The sequence below is a fragment of the Cebus imitator genome, unplaced genomic scaffold (assembly GCF_001604975.1).
Source record: "Cebus imitator isolate Cc_AM_T3 unplaced genomic scaffold, Cebus_imitator-1.0 Scaffold406, whole genome shotgun sequence".
In the NCBI taxonomy this organism is placed as follows: domain Eukaryota; kingdom Metazoa; phylum Chordata; class Mammalia; order Primates; family Cebidae; genus Cebus; species Cebus imitator.
Window position 1 is genome coordinate 1,848,985 of NW_016107721.1, and position 21,385 is coordinate 1,870,369.

General features: G+C 45.3%; 1 protein-coding gene across 1 annotated transcript; it reads left to right on the plus strand.

The window, feature by feature from the left end:
* The first annotated feature begins 14,642 nt into the window (after nt 1-14,642).
* PRLHR (prolactin releasing hormone receptor) lies at nt 14,643-16,895 on the plus strand. The gene is made up of 2 exons (XM_017509078.2): nt 14,643-14,777; nt 15,039-16,895. The coding sequence occupies exon 2, from the start codon at nt 15,045-15,047 to the stop codon at nt 16,155-16,157; it is 1,113 nt and encodes a 370-aa protein (XP_017364567.1). The 5' UTR covers nt 14,643-14,777; nt 15,039-15,044; the 3' UTR covers nt 16,158-16,895.
* Nucleotides 16,896-21,385: the final 4,490 nt, after the last annotated feature.

The following is a 21,385-nucleotide window of genomic DNA, read 5'->3' on the forward strand; positions in this document are numbered from 1 at the left end:
TGCAGTGAGATGACCTGAGAGCCACAGACTCATTCACTGCTCATAGGGCCCATCTCGTCTCACTCTTAGTGCTGCAGGGAAAGCAAAACCCACCTGCTCTTTGCTCTAAGTCAAACACCTCTGCAGCGGTGTATGCTTGGCCTCAAGGGCCATTTTAAGTGGAAAGGAAGAAGGTGAACAGACATTGTACAAATCAATTCTTTCTCCTATGAAATCAATGCTCTTCTTTCAAGGAATTGAAGGAAGAAAGCAAAGGCTGAATTTATGAAGCAGACATGATATTGTCTCATTCTACCTCCAGGGAAAACTGTTTTTCTCATCTCCTCCCAACTGACTGGAACAAACATCATGTCTTAAAGGAATACTGTTGCTCACGGCTGGCTTCAACCAATTCTGGAAGTTGTCAAGTCTCCATCTAGATTTAATTTAACCAGAAGCCACAGAGTGCTGTGGGGAACAGGAGACGGCTAAATTGCCATCCCTGGCTGGTCTCATGGGGGCAATTAAGACAAATAGATAACACCCAAGAGAAAGACAAACAATAAATGAGAGACAGACCACAAGACAGGAGAGACATCAGACTTTGGAGGAGTTGGGAAGAGGAAGAGGTCAGTGCGGGCTTGAAATGGTCCATTTTCTCCCTTGGTTTTATTGAAGATACAGGATGTTAAAAGATAAAAATGATTGAGGATGCCTTGGCTTATGGGGAGTGAGCACAGCCTAGGGAAAAGCATTGAACTGGGAATGAACAAAGCTGACCTCTGGCATGGAGCTCTTTCGTCTCTTTATTCTTATGTGTCTGCAGCTGGCATGGTTTTCTAGCTTGAATGAATAAAAGAGACGTGTCATAAAGGTCAGGGACACCATTTGGAATCTGTTACCCTTTCAGGTGGCTGTTAGTATCACAAGAACACCCTAAGCACAGCTGAAAAGGTCCCTGAGCATAATTCTGGAGAGATGGGAGCTTGACCTCTCTTTGCTACTGAATAGCTGAATGACCTTGGCCTGTCCCTCAGCCTGGCCTCAGCCTCCTCCTCTGTAAAAATTTCTTTTTCCTTCCAGTTTCGTTATCTTTCTCCCTGGGCTCCTTGGGAAGCCCCTGGTTGCCAGGGATGAATTCCTCAGCAGCCAGTGCCCTATGGCATCCAGGTGTGATGAAATGGAGCCAGTGTCATGATGGTATCATGCTGTCAACAGTTAGTTCTTCACCACCTCCTCCAACCAGAAGGACTTGGGTTGTTCACAACACTGGAGCTTCAATCTGAAATTACTTGGTCCTCAGAACAGCATCTGCTCTTGTCCAGGCCCACCTGGATGCCAGACTCAGCACTTGTTTCAACCAGGCCTCACTCAGCCCAGTAGCAAATGGCAAAGGCATTAGTGAAAGGTACAAGCTTACCAAAGGTGATGTAGGAGATGGAAGAGACAAACTTCCCACATGACATCTCTGTTCTTGCCCCACAAGACTTCATCAATCTGTCTATCTGTTTATCTACTCCCATTTCCTATCTAGGGTAAATTTTCTCTCCCTCTCCCTCCCTCCCTCTTTCTCTCTCTCTCTCTCTCTCTCTTTCCTTTTCTTTCTTTATTGAGCAAGCAAATAATTCTTTTTAGGGGAGCCTCTCTCCTTAAAATGCAGCCTGATTATAAATAATAAATCATTTCCCCCATTACACATACATTAGGTAAGAAAAACAGAGTGGAGATGAAGCAGGACTAGAGAAACAACGGGAAGGCAAGATTGCATCTTGTATCCAAATATGTGCCTTGAAACCCTCTGTGCTCACATGAAATGGCCACACATGGAGCTTTGAGAGCCTTGCTAACTGGCAGATGCAGTCAGTTGCACGATTCCCAGCCTGTGCACTCTCTTAGGGGAAGTGTAATTGATGGCAGTGGGAGGCAGACAGGTTCCTAGGTGGGAATGGGTAGGTCCCTGGTGAAACCTCACCTTCAAGCCAGGAATGGCAGGAAGCCTGGGGGCTGGGCTGCCAATTCTGGGTAAAGTCCATGACCTGGAATGAGAACCTCCCTGATGTCCTTCAGCTAATCAAGTGGTGCTTTTTCCTTGCCTTTCCTTGAACCAATCAGCACACACTTTCTCCATTCTGAGCCTATAAAAGCCCCAGACTGAGCCAGACTCAGGCACTTGTCCAACTACCGGCCTGCAAATAGGAGCTACTCACTTCAGGTCTCCTCTCCACTGACAGCTGTTGGGCTGACCAATAAAGCTCTTTTCCATCTTGCTAAGTTGTCCACATAACCTCATTCTTCCTGGACGTGGGACAAGAACTTAGGACCCACGGAATGGCAGGAGTGAAAGGAGCTGTAACACTTTCCTGGCTGGCATGCTGAGCTGTGGGTAGGAGCTAAAGGGCTGTAACATATTCCTGGCTGAGCTGCAGGCAGTGACATTTTCCCAGGCTGTGGGAATGAAGCTTGGTCACCTTTCTGGGGGCCAGACCTTGGGATTCCCCGAGTCAGAGCTACAACACTATAACTCTCCCACCTTCTGCTGGTGCTGGGGGACTGCCCCATGTGAAGGGAAGCAGCAGTGGGGCTGGGCGAGCTCAGCAGCCATAGGCCGGAGTGGGGCAGAAGGACAGAAAGAGCTATGGCACAAATGGGCTGAAACATGCCCCTTGAAAAACACCCCTGGTCACCACGCTGCAGGTGATAAGAAAGTGATGATCTGTGGTCCTTTTGGGAGCCCAGACCTTGGGGGTCCCTAAGCCAGGGCTGTGATGCTGTAACACCCTCTTTGGGGATCTGCAGTTCCTGGCATCTCCAGGCTTTTGATCACCACTGTGTTCCCCTCATCCAGAGGCTGGTGCCCATAGCAGAAGCCTCTGTGGTACATCTGGTCCAGCTGCAGCCTTGCACAGAGTTGGTGCCTGGAGCCACCCACTCTGCTGCAGCAGCCAGGGTGCCTGGCCATGTGCAGTGGGCTGACCCCATGCTCACTTGCTCACACACCCCCTCACTGCTCTGTGCCTGGCTCACCCTTGGCAGATGTGGGATCTGGGCCAGCAGTGCAAGCCAAGTGCAGCCTCCTGGGCCAAGTGGGTAGAACAAGCCCAGTTGGCATGAGCAAAACTGAAGCAGAGGTGCCACCAGCCACAGAGGTTTCTAGCTGGCAAAATGACACCTGAAGGATCCTGTGACACAATTTGGCAGATGACTAGCTGTCTCCAGTAGTCACTCCCTCCTTCTTTGTAAGCAATATAATTGTATTGCTTAGCTGGGTTCCCAAGCCTCCATTGCAGCAAGGGATGGCTATGGAAGTTTGTGGCAAAGGGGGTGTGTTACTCCTGGGTTTTTCTACGGTAAGAATTGGGCATGTGTTTCCCTGGAGCTCTACATCCTTCCTTCTGATGAGCGAGTGGTGAGAACTAGACCCAGAAATGAAAACCACACATTGAGGAAAACCACACATAGCAGCTCCCACCAGTCCTGGACATCTATTGCTGGGTTGTTTCAAGAAGGAAAATAAGTGTTTGTCTTTGGGCCTACATTAGGGTGGAGGGTGAGAGAATGGAGAGGACTGAAAAACTATTGGGTGTTATGTTTATTACCTGGGTGACGAGATAATCTATTTCACCAAACCCCCACGACACTCAACTTACCTATACAACAAACCTGTGCATGCACTTCTGAACCTAAAATCATTGTTAAAAAAGAAACAAAACAAAAAAAGAAATGTTTCTTATTGAAGCTACTCTGTATTTGGGGCCTCTTAGAAAAGCAGCTTAGCTTGAATATAAATGTAGCAACTACATTCTTGTACTAAGAATGTATCTATCTTATCTATCTATTATCTATCTATTGCTATCTCTTTAATTCATCCTTTCCACACTGATTTGAAGTGTCACCTTTATCACAGGCTATGCTGTTTTCTGTGGAATGCAAAGCATCAGTTAGAAGCAATGAACTAGAAATACATGTTCCCAAACAGATAGACCTTAAAAGCATAGTACTGAATGAAAAAATGATTACCCACAATAAGATTTATGGCACTAACATATATGTAAATTAAGCCTCTCTCCAAACCCACACTATTTCATTTTGAGGATATACAGATTTATTCAAGGACACATATGAAATCATTAGAGTAGGTGTCCAAAGAGGGGGATAAAGGAGGAAAAAATAGACATTTACAAGAGAAGAGCTCTGCTTATATGATGGTAATGGGTATCAACTGAGGAGCAGGACTAACTCCCCACCTGAAGTTGAAGTTCACAGACACACACACACACACACACAGACACACACACACAATATGCACCCTCACCCCTGAATACATGCACACCCACACTGAAAAACAGGAATTAGGGAGATTTGGGTGACCAAAATGCTGTCTGGAGCCCATGGCGAGGGCGAGGCATTTCCATTAGACAAACCAAGGTGAGGTTGGGTACATCCTAGACAGGTCCTTTGAGGGCCTGATTTTGGCCTGAGCTTCATAGAGAGGTTTCCTTAGATGATACTGGAGTGTCTTCTCAGATGCACTGACTCAGATGCCAAATGACAGTGGTAATTCTGGGCACCCAACTAGAGGCAAGATGAAGAAGCTTCTAGCACAACACTTCTGAAATGGAAATGTGGGCATCAGTCACCTGGGACCTTGCTAAAATGCAGATCCTGATCCCGGAGGCCTGGGCTGGAGCTGAGCTTCTCATTTTTCACCAAATCCCAGAAGCTGCTGCTACTGCCACCCTATGAATCACACCTCTGGTAGTGAGCCCCTGACATATCTAAACCCATTTTTGGTAGGCCAGTAAATATAATTTTAAAAAAATAAAAGGAAGAAATGGAATCAAGAAGGTCTTGAGTCCCAATATTTTTCTAGGATTGTCAGCTGCTAAAACCCTTGATTTATGGCTAGACAGTTCCCAGAAAACATTTGATTGTTTCGTATCCTCTGTGTTTTCTTTTTTTGTTAATGAAGATACTTGCGTAAGAAACATCTCAGGGATTGCTTCTCGGCCTTTTGGCTAAGATCAAGTGTGAAACATCCCAGGGAACTCTCTGGCTGTTTAATTCTGTGGATTTGATGTAAGAAAAAAACCCCACCATATCCATTAATTATGTTAGTGAAATTTGCCATATGAGAGGAAAGTATCTAGGGAAGCTGTAGAAAGACTGTTATAAATTAAAAAAGAAAATCTCACATGAAAAAGCATCATCGTAACCAGTGAATGGAGCCTTCACGTGGCTGAGAAACGCTTGAAGAGTGTGAGTGAGTTAGCAATTGTTTTGATTGGATCTGGTGAATCATAGGAATCAAACAAACACCACTTACTAAACTCGGAAGACTGCCAACAATTGCTCAGGCTGACTTGCTTCACGGTGCTTACAGCTTGAAAGTGGAAACATTGCTGGGAGTATGCGTGAATGAAATGATTTCCCTCTGGGATTCTTCCCCCAGTGAATTGTGAATCCAAGGGCTTAAGGTTCTTTCCTAGATATGTAGGAAGGCCAGACCTGTGGGGAAAACGCTAAAGTGAGTCTGAGGAGGATGTCTGAGGATATCAGATAGATATACAGCATTTTAAAAGATGGAAGTGGGGCAAGGTGTCATTCAGATGTGTGCAGAGAAGTGGTGTTATCTAGGTGTGTAAATAGTAGACAGGAATAACTCAGGACCACGGTCTCTGACTCCTGGGCTGTCAGAGCTTATAAAGACTTTAGGGGCTGTCTAGTTCTCTTTCCCTAATCTGATTTTAGAGATAAGGGAACAGAGATGCTGAGTTGGGCAGGGCTTGCTCTGGGTGACTTGGATAGTTTCAGTGTGGGGATTTGCACCCAGGTGTCCTGGCTTGCAGGCCTGAGACCAATACTGTCTCCCTTTATGTCTCTCCAGGCTGTCTGTTTTCCAATTCATTCTCTAGTTTATTCCTACAGGAACCTGGATGGAGTCTTAGTAAGTCTAGCAGATCCAGGGGGCCAGTGACTTCAACTATGGCCTCAGGCACATTATTGGCCATGGAACTCTGAGCTGAAGTGAACTCTTTTGTGGGCTTCTAAATTTAAAAGGAGATTAAAATAGAGGTGCCTCTGCTGAGCTCAGAACCAGGTGGATAGCAGTGCAGGTCAATGCAGATGCCAGATAGTTTTTATCACCCACAAAAGCCATTTCTGGTTGATAATGAAGGAGGGTTGGAAGCAAAATTGGAAAGCAAATTGCCTTGTCCTTGTCTTTGGGAAAGAATGTAATGCAAATGGTTTTCAAGTGTTTTGCTGTGGTCTCTGTTTATTTAATTATGCATTTGTGTATATCATCTACTCCTAATAGACTAAGCTGAGATACATCATTGATGCTGCTAATATTTTTATATCTGAGTATTGTTAAGAGACCAATCAAAAGTTACAAAATGAAGGCCTGCTTAGATCCTGAATCAGGCAGGTTGGTCAATTATGTATTTTAAGAGAGGACATTGGGTTCTACTTGGTGACCCAACATCTCTCCCAGGAGAATTCATCCTTTTCAGTAGCCTCCGTGAAGCCCTGGTTGGCAGTGGATTGTGTAAGGACAATGACAGCTTGCTGTACCTGAGGGAACTCTGGATGCATGTGGATGCTCACCAGGAGAAAGGGGAACATGCAGGGAAGACCAAGTGTGGGGGACCTGAGGGCCTTTCCTGGCATCCATAAAGAATGCTGTTTAGTTCAGTAGCAGTATTCCTTTACACATTTGCCTGTTATAAGAACTCATGCAATATTTAATGAGCTCTTACAATTCATTAAGCAAAAGAGAGTCCCCTGCAGTACCAGTGAGGGTAAATTGGATCATATCTTGTGACTCATAGATTTCCCTTCGCTGAGTGTCTCCCTGGAGAAACCTCCCCAAGGAGGCATATAGGAACGTGTCTGTCATAGTGAGGGTTGTAATAACAAACTGCTGCAAACAATCTAAATGCCCATCAATAGGGTTTCTTTTCCATCGGGTCAGATACATGTATGTAAATACATAGGGAAAGGTCTAGAAAGGCAGGTATAACCACTGAGGGAGAGATGGAGATTGAGGGTGAAAGTCAAAGGGGACTTCAGGCTTACCGGGTTTTTGTTAAACAGGAGAATGCATTCACGTGCTGCTTATGGCATCAAAAATCATTAGGAAAAAAAAGGTGGAATTGAGAGAATGCACCAAGCTAGTACAATACAGTTATATTCCAGAATCTATAATGCAAAGAGGAAGGGAGGGAGGGCTGAGATCAGCTGCTGGGCTCTCTAGGCAGGAGGGCAGGTTGGGTTTGTAGCTGCTCTGTGCCCCTGGCTGACACTGCAATTATTTGTGGAGGAGGGAGCCCAGCTCATGAATCCATCTGCTAATAACAGACTTTAGGATAATGGTTCTTACCCTAAGTGTGTCAGAATAACTCACAGTGCTTTTTAGAAATTTGGTTTCCCAGGCTTCACCTTCAGTGGTTCTGATTTAATGAGCCTGTCTTGTGGTCCAGCACTCTGCATTTTTAATCAGCACCAGAGCTGATTCTGGTAAAGGTGGCCTTTGGACTACACAAAGAGAAAAATGATACATTCCTATTATTTACCTTTTCCTGAGACATTGCCTCATAGTCTCCTTGAAGATGAAAGTTAGGGTTGTTCCTCTTGTGACAAAGGTCCACTAGCCAAGATGGGGCACAAGGAGGATCCACTGTCTTACCCAGGCTGCCAAACTGCCAGCCATGACTGTCATGTGTGTGTGCCTGGATGCACACATATGACACAATTGAAAACACCTGAGGGCTATTCTCATTCTGCACTTTGTCTAAAAAAAAGTCAGGAAAATGTCTCATGCTACATAAGGCCACCAGCATGAAACACTTAGATGTGTTTAGATAATAATTCAGAGATAGGCATAATGAGACGTGGCTTGGGTTCATCACTGTGCTTTGGCTGGAGACATATATTAATGGAAACCCAAATGAGGAGCTTCTGCAAGGTCAAGGTCTCCGCCTGAATGTAACTGCAAAGAGCCCTTCACTGCTAGATACCAGAGTGCAGATGCCAGATTTTTTTTTTTAAATAACATCCATAAAAACCATTTCTTTTTTTTTCATCCATAAAAACCATTTCTAGTTGATAATGAAGGAGGGTTAGAAGCAAAATGGGAATGCAAATTGCCTTATCCCTGTCTTTGGGAAAGAATGTAATACAAATGGTTTCCAAGTGTTTTGCTTTGGTCTCTGTGTTTATTTAATTATATATTTGTGTATATCACCTACTCCAATAATAGACTCTGCTGAGATACATCACTCATGCTGCTAATATTTGAGTATTGATAAGAGACCAATTGAAAGTTAAAAAATGAAGGCCTGTTAAGATCCTGAATTGGGCAGGTTGGTCAATTATGTATTTTAAGGGTGGTATCTTTGCACAGAATGCCAACAGAGAAGGTGCCCTAGCTGGGGCATGAATCTTCAGGAATCCAGGAAGGTCCAGGGATGGCTGCAGATGGATGCTTATGACTAGAGAACCAAGGGCAGGGAATGGAGCCATGGTATAATTCTTTACAGAGCCCAGCAACTCAGCCTGCCTGAGCCTCCCCACAGCCCTGGATAATTATCCGGCCCTGGATAATTGTAGCAAAAATAGGCCCTATTACCAGCATCTCTCATAGGCCACTTGGGATATTTTTAAAGACATACTTTTCAAAAACAGAATGATCAGAAAACAGGAGTAAGGGATGGCGCCGTGTAACAATCTACCCTGATGGTCTAACCCACAACCTGTTAGGGATTCAGGGAATCACAGGGAGCACCTCCCCTGGGAAGAAAGGATGCTGCGCAGGTGGCTGGAGAAAGAGGGAAGAATGGTTCATTCTGTGCCATCTGAGAAAAAAATTCATGGAGATTCACAATGGACCCAAATTGTTGTGTATGTTGCATACAAACATAGAAAGAGAGAGATACATTTAAGCAACATGTGCAGTGTTTATATGGCTGAGTTAAAAAACCATTATGAACACTTTAAACACCTTTGTGCATTTAAATAAATATGATCTATAGGAAGGAACACTATTCTAATCTACTAAAGCAATTAGTAAATTTCCCAGTGATTATTCTTATATCTCTTTCATAGCAACGTGGTAGTAGCATTTATCATGGTTCATGCATCACAGTGATTTTTGTAGGCTTCTCTCTCACTCACTAGACTGCAAGTATTTAGACAATTATGACTTCTCTTTTTGGTTTGGTCTCTGATTCTTTCCTGCAATATCTGATCCTGGGCTTTGTATGCTTGGTAAACAATGATTGAATCATGTAGACTTAAAAACCCAGCAAATTTTTCTAACCACAAAAGTTGTCACATTCAAGTGAAAGAGTTGGGAAATGCACCCCAAAAACTTCCTTGACAAGAGGTTGCACCACAGGGCAGGACAAAATGATTCTCCAAGAGTAGCCACCGTCACTATGTACCCACTGTGCTCCTTCCCACGTGTCATTTATTTGTTTATTTATTTGAGATGGAGACTCACTCTTTTGCCCAGACTGGAGTGCAGTGGCACAATCTTGGCTCCCTGCAACCTTTGCCACTCGGGTTTCAAGCGATTCTCCTGCCTCGTCTCCCCCGAGTAGCTGGAACTATAGGTGCATGCCACCATAACTAATTTTATTTCTAGTAGAGATGAGGTTTTGCCATGTTGGTCAGGCTGGTCTCAAACTCCTGACTTCAGGTGATCCACCTGCCTGAGCTTCCCAAGGTGCTGGGATTACAGATGTGAGCCACTTCGCCCAAACTTCCCCATGTGTTATATCGCTGGGTTTTCTCAACATCCCTCAGAGGTAGGCATTATTAGATTTTCCCAAACTGGAGCTCTTCCAGGGTAAAAAATTTGTCCAATGACTCACATTCATAGCGGGAGAGCTGTCATTCAAGCTCAGCAGCTGTGTATGATTCCTTATTTTGACTTGGAGCTTTGTGATGTGTTATCTCCTCCCTTTGGTAATTGGCTTTGGCTTATGTCCTGGTTTTCTTCTTTTTTAAAACATCATTTTTCTTCACTTGACCTGTTGCTATTTCAAGAGTGAGAGGACAGCATGGGAAATGAGATGTTTTCAAAATCTAATTATGAGTATGTCTGGAGTCTGCGACAAAATACACTTGCCTCAGAGTCATCTGATGGAAACCCACAGGTTTTTTTTTCATCTCTGTATGAATTGTCATATCCATTCTTACACTGCCTGCCACAGGCTGCTCTGCCTTAGATGACCAGCCCTTGTGTGACCAGGCAGTGATTTGGAAAAGCTTTAAGAACTAGTGCCTGGCTCAGCCTCAGCAGCCATGGTGGCATGTGGGTGTTGGAAAGCACACAGGGCAGGTGTAGAAGACAAAACTCACTTTGGGAGGGCTTCTGCCCTGTTATTATCTGGCCTTAGACAAATATGAAACAATTGTACCAGCAATTGGTTCTTTGTGCTAGTAGTCAAAACTGATATCTCTAGTGATTTCCCATAAATTTGGGCTAACTACAGTGTATCAGCATGAACTTAGTTGACATCAAATCTTTGCTTTAACCAAGCTTCCTAAAACTATAACAGCAGTCCTTACTTCTGTCGTCTGTCTTCTGTCTTCTGATTTCCATATAGTGTCACCTATTATCATTAGCAAAGACCATCCCCTGAAGTTCCTATGGACCCAGGTTTTGTCTCCTATATGGGATGGAAGCAAGAAACAGGGTGGGTAAGGCATAAAGATCTGCTTAGCTTAAACATGATAAGGTGTGAGTTGTAACTAAATTTTCTAGAGCTTTCTCTAATAAACCATGGGCGGGCGGGGGTACCTGTGTTTATTTAATCTCATTTGAACCTGCTTGTATTTTCAGTCTCTGCAGGTACATCTGCCATTCATTCATAGGCAGTAAAATATAGTAGTTGAATGGTATGGTGCCAGAATCAGGCAGATCTAAGATGAAATTCCAACCTTACTACATATTAGATATGCCATTCTGGTTAGTTTCTTAGCCTTGAGAGCCAGTTTTCTCATCTGTAAAATGGGTATAACAATAATTTTGAAGGGGATCAAATAAGACAATTTATGTGAAGTACCTAGCAATGCCTGAGATGCCTAAAGCCCTAAATAAATGGTGCTATTTTCATTCATTCAGTAAAAAAAAGAAAAACATATGTATTGGATATCTACTGGGCTTATGGTATGTTGTAGGTACAAAATGCATCAAGACATTGGCCCTGTCCATAAAGAATTTACAGTCTGGGTTGGTGGAGGCAGGAAAGCTAAATACTTTCGTAATTTCAAGGTAAAAAGTAATAAAGGACAGAATGATTATGGAAGGGAGAAGTCTTTGAGACCAGTCATCTTTGAGTTGGGTCTTGTAGGGTGTGAAGAATGTGGACAGGTAGAGTTGAGGGATGATTAAGCAACTGACATTCTGGAGTAAAGAAATAAAGTCTAGGAGAGGAATTAGGCCAGGTGTGGTGGCTCACATCTGTAATCCCCAGCACTTTGGGAAGCCCAGGTGGGCAGATCACAAGGTCAAGAGATTGAGACCATCCTGGCCAACATGGTGAAACCCCGTCTCTACTAATAATACAAAAATTAGCTGGGCATGGTGGCACATGCCTGTAGTTCCAGCTACTCAGGAGGCTGAGGCAGGAGAATCGCTTGAACCCGGGAGGTGGAGGTTGCAGTGAGCCGAGATTGCAACCCTGTACTCCAGCCTGGGTGACAGAGTGAGACTCCATGTCCAAAAAAAAAAAAAAAAGAGAGAGAGGAATTAGACAGGAATAGTGAGGATATCTCAGCACCCAGCAAAATTTGGTTTCTGCATAGGGAATAAAATGAACAAAGGTAGGAAGCTAGACCAAAAACATGAGGGGGTATCTAAAAAGGAGTGCACACTGGTTGGAAATGCCCTGCTAAAGCATCTGGCCTTGGTTTGATGGGGCATTGAAAGCTTTTGGAGAATGAGAGGAAGTAAGATTTCTTAGTTTGCTGTCTACTGTATGAAGTACTACCTTTCCTTCATTTGTCCTAAGTATTTTGTTTATTTATGCTGTCTCAGGTTTATGGAGCATTCTTAGTACTAGACAGTCTGAACATTAGTATGATTTAATCATGATGTATTGGCTGGGAGAGGGACTAGCCTTAACTCCAGGGAAGAGAAGAGGGAATGAAGATTTAATGTGGGCTATTAGATCTTCATTCCTTCTTCAAAGGACAGCTGTTCACTTCTTTTCCACCTTGCAAATATTGATAATACTAAAACACTTGCCTGACTTTATTTGGAATTTGACAAATGATCAACTCTTTCCTCTGGAGGGTGCCCCAATGTTGAAACTTCAAATATCCATGTTTGCATGACCTTTAATTATTGACAAGATTGTCTTCATATTATTACTTCTACTATAATATATGATAATTGACAAACATAATGATATTGACCAGAATGATGGCTCTAGTTAGGAGGCCTAACAACATCCTAAATCCTTTTTTACTGGCTTTACCACAATTTCCTCTGCTTAAGAGATTTTGAAACAAAAGAGTGCCCCTGCTCTTGGGTGCATAAAAACCTGCAGTTGAAAATAATGAGAAAAATTCTAAATGAGAATTTAGAACTCTGCAATGTAAAAAATATAATACTGAGTCTGGGTGCCGTGGCTCATGCTTGCAATCTCAGAACTTTGGGAGTCTGAAGCAGGAGGACTGCTTGAGCCTAGGAGTTCAATCAGCCTGGGCAACATGGAAAAACTTCACCATTACAAAAAATACAAAAATTAGCTAGATATGGTGGTGTGCACCATATCTACCAGCTACTCAGAGGCTGAGAGGTGGGAGGATCACTTTGGCCTAGGTTATGATTGTGCCACTGCCTGGGTGATAGTGTGAGACCTTGTCCAAATATGTATATATATATATATATATGTGTGTATATATATATATATATATATACACACACACACACACATATATATATTTGTGTGTATATATATATATACACAAATATATATATACACACATATATATATTCCAAACATATATATATATATAATACACACACATGCACACACACGCACACACACACACACACACTTTTAGCTAAATTGATAACTCAGGGAGTGTGAGTTTAGGATGCATACAGGTGCATAACATTGATTGCTTTTGTTCCAATGTTGATTTTTTTCTATATGAATGATTCATTTAAATTTGGAGGGCAGAATAAATTGCTATTTTTTTCCAGTCTAACTGGGATATCTGCAGCCACAGAGGACAAAGTATAAGGACTTATCAGAGAGCAGACAATGAAGCTTCATGCTCTGGAAAAAGGAAACAAGAGGCTGAGGGAATGAGATAGCTTCTAAGGAGGAAGCTTACAAAGGCCCCTCCTCTCCTGGTTCCTGCCCCTTGGTCCAGGCTAATTTGCATTTCAATGAGGACTTAATACTACTGAAGATTTTATGAAACGCATAAGCTTCTCAAATGTTTGTTACTTTTGGTTACCCTAGCTGAAATCTGCAGTTACCAGTATTTTTTAAAATCCTAAAATGAAGTGAAGAGGCCTGTGGGTGTTCATTTAAGAGGGGGTCGAATCCCGGTCCAGGAAATACGATTCTGTTCTGGGAGAAACTGGCAGAAACGGCACAGGTCGCGGTAGCCGAGAAAGACAGCGAGAGAAAGCATGGGGGTCAGGGGTGGGGGGCGCTGGGCCAGACACTGACGTGGTTCTGTGTAGAATAACTGGCAGGAGGGCTGCATTTTCTGACCCCGGGAGGTAAAAGACAACGCCGTCCTTGGCACCAAGTGCAGTGATCCGCAAAAGGAGCAAAAGTCGTGACCCTCCGACCCCCGAGCCCCTGGCTCAGCTGCCTCCACGCCACCCTACTTTTCTCAGCCCCAGCCCAAAAAGCAGGCGGCGGCAGCTCTTCGAAAGGACCAGGTTCCTTCCCCTAACACCTCTGATCCAGAGAGGGGCAGGAATTCCCTAACTGTTGTCCCCTGCCCTTCCCCCGAGGCGTGCCAGGAAGGACGGGAGCTGTCCGTGGTGCTGACTCCTGTCTTTGGCTTGGCCGGACCCGCAGACCGCGGAGCGCACGGCAGCCTAGCCGGGGCTCGTGTGGCTGGGCTGCGGGAGGGTGAGGGTCTTCAGGTTCGCCACCAGCGCCAGGCTCTGCTTCTAAATCCCCGCCCGAGCCCTCTAACATCTCTGCCTTTCGCAACCGGGCCGTTAGGCAGGACCCAGCTCTTAAGAACGGGTCAGTTGTACCTCTCTCAAGCCCCTAGCTGCATTGCAATCTCCCACTCCTACTTCCTGCCCCCGCTGCCTCCCTCCGGAGACTGCACCGGGTCCTTCCTAAAGCCTGACGCTTAGAGCCTCTCCTCCGCCCTCCTCCACTGCGCGCTCCCCAGGAGCGTGCCCTCCAGGGGCCGTGCGAGCTGCCGCAGTCGAGATTCGTTCCCCTCGCTGCTCGGGTCAGGTTTGTCGGCCCCTCCTCCCGTTTTGGGCTCCATCCTCCCCACACTCTTCTCCTCACTAGTTCTCTAGGCACCCAGCAGGGCAGAGCGCGCTCCACCCCCTTTTTCCATACATGGGAACTGGAGTGGGGACTGGAGCTGAGGGGAGGCGCTCCCAGTCCCTCTCAGAAGCTCCAGTCCCTCTCAGATCCTCTCAGATCCAAACTGGGAACGTTTGGATCCGCTTAGCTCCCGCGGAGAAGCGAGACCGAATCGCCGACGTGGGCAGAGACCACCGGGGGCCAGCAGAAGTTCTGCCCCTTCCTCCCGCAAGAGCTTTCCCGTCCTCCAAACCCCATTCCTAGGTAGGATCGCGCTCCTGGGTCTCCCTGCGTGGACTGCGGGGACCGTAAATAGAGGCGGAAGCATTTAATAAGTCGTGTATATCTAACCATGCTTAGGTTTATCTTACAGAGGTGGAAGGATAGCCCTTTTTGTTGCTTTTGCTGTCGTTTCTGTGGCTGGTTATTCCCAAGGGAGGACTCGGGTGATGGGGGAGGGGCGCAGCTGGTGCAGGAGGTCAGAGGGAGAGTGGGGAGTGATGGACTTTGATTATCTTTGCACAGGTGGCCATGGCCTCACCACCTACTCAGGACCCCAGGGTTTCTGACTTATTCTCTGAGCTGCCGCCAGCGATCACAACTCCCGCCAACCAGAGCGCAGAGGTCTCGGCTGGCAACGGGTCCGCGGCTGGCACGGGCGCTGAGGCCGTCACGCCCTTCCAGAGCCTGCAGCTGGTGCATCAGCTGAAGGGGCTGATCGTGCTGCTCTACAGCGTCGTGGTGGTCGTGGGGCTGGTGGGCAACTGCCTGCTGGTGCTGGTGATCGCGCGGGTGCGCCGGCTGCACAACGTGACCAACTTCCTCATCGGCAACCTGGCCTTGTCCGACGTGCTCATGTGCGCTGCCTGCGTGCCGCTCACGCTGGCCTACGCCTTCGAGCCACGCGGCTGGGTGTTCGGCGGCAGCCTGTGCCACCTGGTCTTCTTCCTGCAGCCGGTCACCGTCTACGTGTCGGTGTTCACGCTCACCACCATCGCCGTGGACCGCTACGTCGTGCTGGTGCACCCGCTGCGGCGGCGCATCTCCCTGCGCCTCAGCGCCTACGTGGTGCTGGCCATCTGGGCGCTGTCCGCGGTGCTGGCGCTGCCAGCGGCCATGCACACCTATCACGTGGAGCTCAGGCCGCACGATGTGCGCCTCTGCGAGGAGTTTTGGGGCTCCCAGGAGCGCCAGCGCCAGCTCTATGCCTGGGGACTGCTGCTGGTCACCTACTTGCTCCCCCTGCTGGTCATCCTCCTGTCTTACGTCCGGGTGTCCGTGAAGCTCCGCAACCGTGTGGTGCCTGGCTGCGTGACACAGAGCCAGGCCGACTGGGACCGCGCGCGGCGCCGGCGCACCTTCTGCTTGCTGGTGGTGGTCGTGGTGGTGTTCGCCGTCTGCTGGCTGCCGCTGCACGTCTTCAACTTGCTGCGGGACCTCGACCCGCGCGCCATCAACCCCTACGCCTTCGGGCTGGTGCAGCTGCTCTGCCACTGGCTCGCCATGAGCTCGGCCTGCTACAACCCCTTCATCTACGCCTGGCTGCACGACAGCTTCCGTGAGGAGCTGCGCAAACTGTTGCTCGCTTGGCCCCGCAAGATAACGCCCCATGGCCAGAACATGACCGTCAGCGTGGTCATCTGATGCCACTGAGCCAGGCCTTGGTCAAGGAGCTCCACTTCCACTGGCCTCCGAGGGCACCACGCGAGGTCAGCCTGGAGAGCTTATTCTTAGCACCAGAGCTAAGTCAACATACGGCGACATTTCCAGCCCAGCCCTCTTGTCCTGCTGCCTGTCTTGTCCTTGTGTCTTTGTAAAATGTTAAGTGGGCTTTGGTGAGACTCTTGCTTTTTGCTTGGGGGAGGCCAGAGAGAGGGAGGGGGGATTTATTATTTCTTCTTTATGCCCTTGAAGGACAAACAAAACTTTTTCTCCACATTCAGAAAAGCATTTCAGAGCCATGATTGCCTTCCTGGCGTCCCCTCCTCCTGCTCTTTGGAGAAGTGAACAGTGTGAATGGGATTTAAAAGGAATGTGGTGGGCTTGGTAAAGCTTTTCAGTTTGCCTTTAGAAAAAGAACCCAGCTGAGAGGACCCTCATATTGCTTAGTCCATTTGAAACCTTGCATTTCTAGGATTTCAGGTAAATAAATATTAAAAAATCTACATCTGGGATTTCAGTATTTCCTGAATAAGATCTTCATATGCCAAAAGCATTTTAGTTTTAAATCCACTTGAATTTGTAGTGCAAAAACACCTACAAGCTCCCTTTAGAAAGGTCTTGCTTTTGTTTCCCTCCTTTCCGCCCCAACTATTTAAAAATGATGAGATGAATTACTTAATGAAGAGATAAATACAGATAAAGAGGAAAAGGTCCAATTCATTTAACAGGGCATTTAATTGTACATAAAGACAGACATCCCCTCTCTCTCTCTCTCTCTCTCTCCCTCTCTCTCTCTCTCTCTCTCTCTCTCTCCCTCTCTCTCTCTCTCTCTCTCCGTGTGTGTGTGTGTGTGTGTGTGTGTGTGTGTACTCAGTGTTTGCCACAAAGTGGGCACTCAAATATTTGGTTTTCAGAATACTCAATGTAAACTGTGTGGTGTGGCATTCTCTTGCAGTCTCTAATTGCTCACTTGCAACAGATCAACAGCTGTCATCTGACTGCTCAGCACCTGCTCTGTAGTGATACTTGGAACATGATCAACCCAGAATACAAGGACTGGCAGAAGTTTACTTAAGGACAGAACAGAAGAATAAGCTACCAACCACGTGATGTGTAGATCAAACACTAATTACTTCCAGGGTTAAGGGAACAGGTGAAGATTGTGGGGCATGATACCAGGCTGATAAGCATCACTTTAACCTCCTGAGAGTTCTGTAAATTAGGACAAGTGTCTTGAGACAAGATTCTCCACACTGTTGGAACAGCAACTGTGGCAGTGAGGGCAGGAGTCTTGGGAAATGATACACAGTATCCAGCTGTCAGATCAGCCTCTGTGTTCATAGTAACTCAGTCACCATCTGTAAGGTTCAACTACTTTCCCAGCTCACTGAACACAAGAATCACTGTTTCACCTCCTCCTGCTTCTCTTATTCTCAGAAATGAGCTCACTCATTAAAATGTGCCCTAAAAGGAAAGGAAAGAGGGATGACATGGGAATGACAAGGGTTTAATCCTATTACATTCATGTCAACAACCACGGTGGGAGTGGAAGTACTCACGGTTGGGCTGGTTAGCATAGGAATCTTTAGTAGTTACAGAGCTAGACTTTTTGCACATGGTGAAGGGTAGGACAGGCTGGCTTGGGAAAAAGGAAAAGGCAGGCAAATATGGGGATGGAAGTTACCTCTGGCAATGGTGCTAAATGAACTTTGGGCTTTATCCATGGATTGGAGAACAAAGAACCTGTGTGCTAATGGTGCAGCCCACCCCTGCCCCAGTCGAGCTCATCTCCCAGGCTTCCTGGGGACTGGCTGTTATGCTTCTAGCAGCTCTATTACTTGGGAGGCTCTGGGCCAGACATTTCCCACTTCCTCAGAGAGTTCCTTTGATGGTCATGTGCGGAGAGTGTAAGTGGTAGGGGGAAGGAGAGGGAGAGGAATTATTTGGGGAGGGATCTGAGGATCTGATTCATTGTGGCCTCTTTTTTGGAAGGTTTAAATCACTGGTTCTCAGCCCTGGCTGCTCCTAGAATCACCTGGGAGCTTTTTTTTTTTTTTTTTTTTTTTTTTTTTTTTTTTTTTTTTTTTTTTTTTTTTTTTTAAATTGATGTCTGGGCCCTCCTCCCAAGAATCTAATTGATTTGAGATGGTGCCTGGACACTAGCATTTTCCAAAGCACTTCAGGGGATTTTAATATGCAACCAAGAATAAGCACCTTAAGAATTATCCTTTCTAGGGCAGGATGCCATGTCTCACACCTGTAATCCCAGTATTTTGGGAGGCTGAGGTGGGCATACCATCAGGTCAGGAGTTTGAGACCAGCCTGGCCAACATGGTAAAACTCCATCTCTACTAAAAATACAAAAATTAGCAAGGTGTGGTGGTGGGCACCTGTAATCCCAGCTACTTAGGAGGCTGAGGCAGGAGAATTGCTTGAACCTGAGGAGGCAGAGGTTGCAGAGAGTTGAGATCACACCACTGCACTCCAGCCTGGGGGTGACAGAGCAGGACTCCATCTCAAAAAAAAAAAAATTATACTCTTTCTAATGAATTTCAGAAACATCTGAATGAAGCTTTATTTGCGCCCACCAAAGGTGTTAAGAATTTGGAGTTGAATTTGACAGTGTTACATGTTAGAGAATATTCTTTTCATCTTCAGACAATACCTGCTCAATCACAAAGAGGCAAATTATTGAAATCAGAATATGTAGGGATTTGTTCCACAGTTTACTTACATATTTTGTATGTATCCATCCAATAATTCAGAAAAAAATATCATCATTCAACTTTAGGTCAATTGTACTATAAAGTTACATACCATGGCCGGGTACCGTGGCTCACACCTGTAATTCTAAAACATTGGGAGGCCAAGTGGGGAGGACTGCTTGAGCCCAAGTGTTCAAGACCAGCCTGGGAAATATGGCAAAACCCCAATCTCTACAAAAAATAGACAGATGTGGTTGTGTATGCCTGTGGTCCCAGTACTCGGGAGGCCAAGGCGGATCACTGGGCTGCAGTGAGCTGTCATCACACCACTGCACTCCAGTCTCAGTGACAGAGTGGGACCTAGTCTCAAAAAACAAAAAAAAGTTACATACCATGAATTATTTTAAATCTTCGTTGTCAGGGTGTTAGAAAAAGTCATCCCTGACTAGCTTATGTTTATATCAGCTATGAAAACAAGCATCTCCATTAATTACTAGAATAGTTGCCACTGGATCCTGTCATGCCTACAACTTAAGTTTTAAACACTACGTGGACTTTATAAAGAGCCTAAAGAGGTTGGAGAATTAGCTTGTGCTTATAACATCTTTACATATTATGAAAATCAGTAACTGAATAGCAATTAATCAATTTTTACAACATCTGATATCTGTTTGGGACTAATTTATAAATCAAACAGAATTTCAAAAAAAAAAAAAAATCTCTCAGACATGAGTCCCAGAGGGATCTGTATAGGATTGTAGGTAGAAAATTGTATTTAATAATTCATTTTGGTTAATATCAAGCACCTAAGATGTATACATAGGCCTCTTCCTACAAGGAGTAATACAGGCAGTCAAGCTGGGAGCTGAGCCAACTTGGTACTTGGCAGCAGCCCTTCTCAAGGCTGATGGGAGGTTCTGTAATCCTCTTTGCAAGCATTGTCACCAGGTCTCACTTTTGGCAGCCAATCAATAGCTTTATCTCACTAAACTGGCAAAAGAGTGTTTCTTCCTGGCAACAGCTACCTGGAAATAGCAACTGTGAGAGATGCTAAGGTAATGATATTCCAATTCCTGTAACTGTTTTGATTTTTTGTTCTTGTGAATTTTCAATCTGCTCTCTTACTGGGATAGCTAAGTTCCAGGTTTATTTTCTCAGGTAGGCTTACCCACCACCTCTGTTCCGTGGTTTGCATTCCTGAACATCTAGCAGTCTTTCAAATGTAAGACACAAAACTAACCTCAAGAGTGCGGCTAGATCTGGGAGTGAACACAGGGCCTGTCCCTCACAGATGAGAGGTCAGGAGCACCTTTGTTTCCCAAGGCAGGTTCTTGATTGATTTACCTTCATTCATTGATGTCTTTGCTATGTGTGTAAAATGCGTGTGCCACTGAATCACATGTGAAGCTCTTCAGACTGGAGTTTACACTGTGTTTGACATGTTGTGGGAGCTCAATAAATACTAAATCAGTTGCACAGTCTTCAGCCATGGGATTAATAAACTAAGCCGGTTACAAACATGGGGTAACTACACAACCTAAGGATAGCCAGAGTCAAAGCAAAGATAAATCATGCCAAGGAAAACATGCTACTCAATCTAGATTTGTCAGTTGTACCTTATTCCAGAGATGAACTGTTCATTTTGGGTCTTCTGTGACCCACTTCCTCCAACCTCAGTAATGCCAGCATTTAAATATATGGCACCAAGCTCTCTACTCCCCAAGACTATATGTGCCTAAATCCACAGGTCCATCAAAACAAGAGTAGAGAACGTCACGCTTAATTTCTATGCCATCATATATCTGAAGAATTATTTAAATATTAGCATTTTATCACCCATTTCTCACATATAACTTGGGAAGGTCTAACAACATCCCACATGTGGGTCTATAAGCAAAATCATGAAGTTTCTAAAATGCTTATGATGGAGTCATAAAAAAGATTTTTTTGGTACACCTAAAATATCACCTAAAAATGAATCCATGTATACCTTTTCAGTGACCCATTTATCCTGCAAAATAAAATAGTAGACAGATGTGGGAAATGTAAAATATTTGGACTGATGAGAGTTGCAATCTTGATTGGTAAAACACTGCACACTTTCGAATCAGCCTTTGGAAGCAGAAAGGCTTATTTTGAAAACTGACATCCACACTCTTCACAGGTTATTGAATTTTCTTTGCTTTTCAATACAGTTCCTCTCTTTTTCCACTCTTTATTTCTCATGGCTTTTTCTGCTAATTTTTCATGTTATCTATATCTCCTCTCTGAAGCTCCTTCTTCCTCAGTGGTGAACTGGTGGGATTCAAGCATCCAGCCCCTGCTCAATCATTGCAAAGTGAATGATGATGGAGAGAACCCCTGGCTAATTCCACTGCAGAAGACAGACTGCACCTAGCTCCCAAAAGGCTGCAGTTTGTTGTATTTCCCACCCACTGAGGGGTCTTGGAGTTCACATAATTGGTCATTTTATGGTCAAACTCCAGGCTCAGGTGGATAACAGGA

Coding starts and splice junctions, on each gene's coding strand:
- PRLHR (XM_017509078.2), top strand. CDS start 15,045: ATGGCCTCACCACCTACTCAGGACCCCAGGGTTTCTGACTTATTCTCT.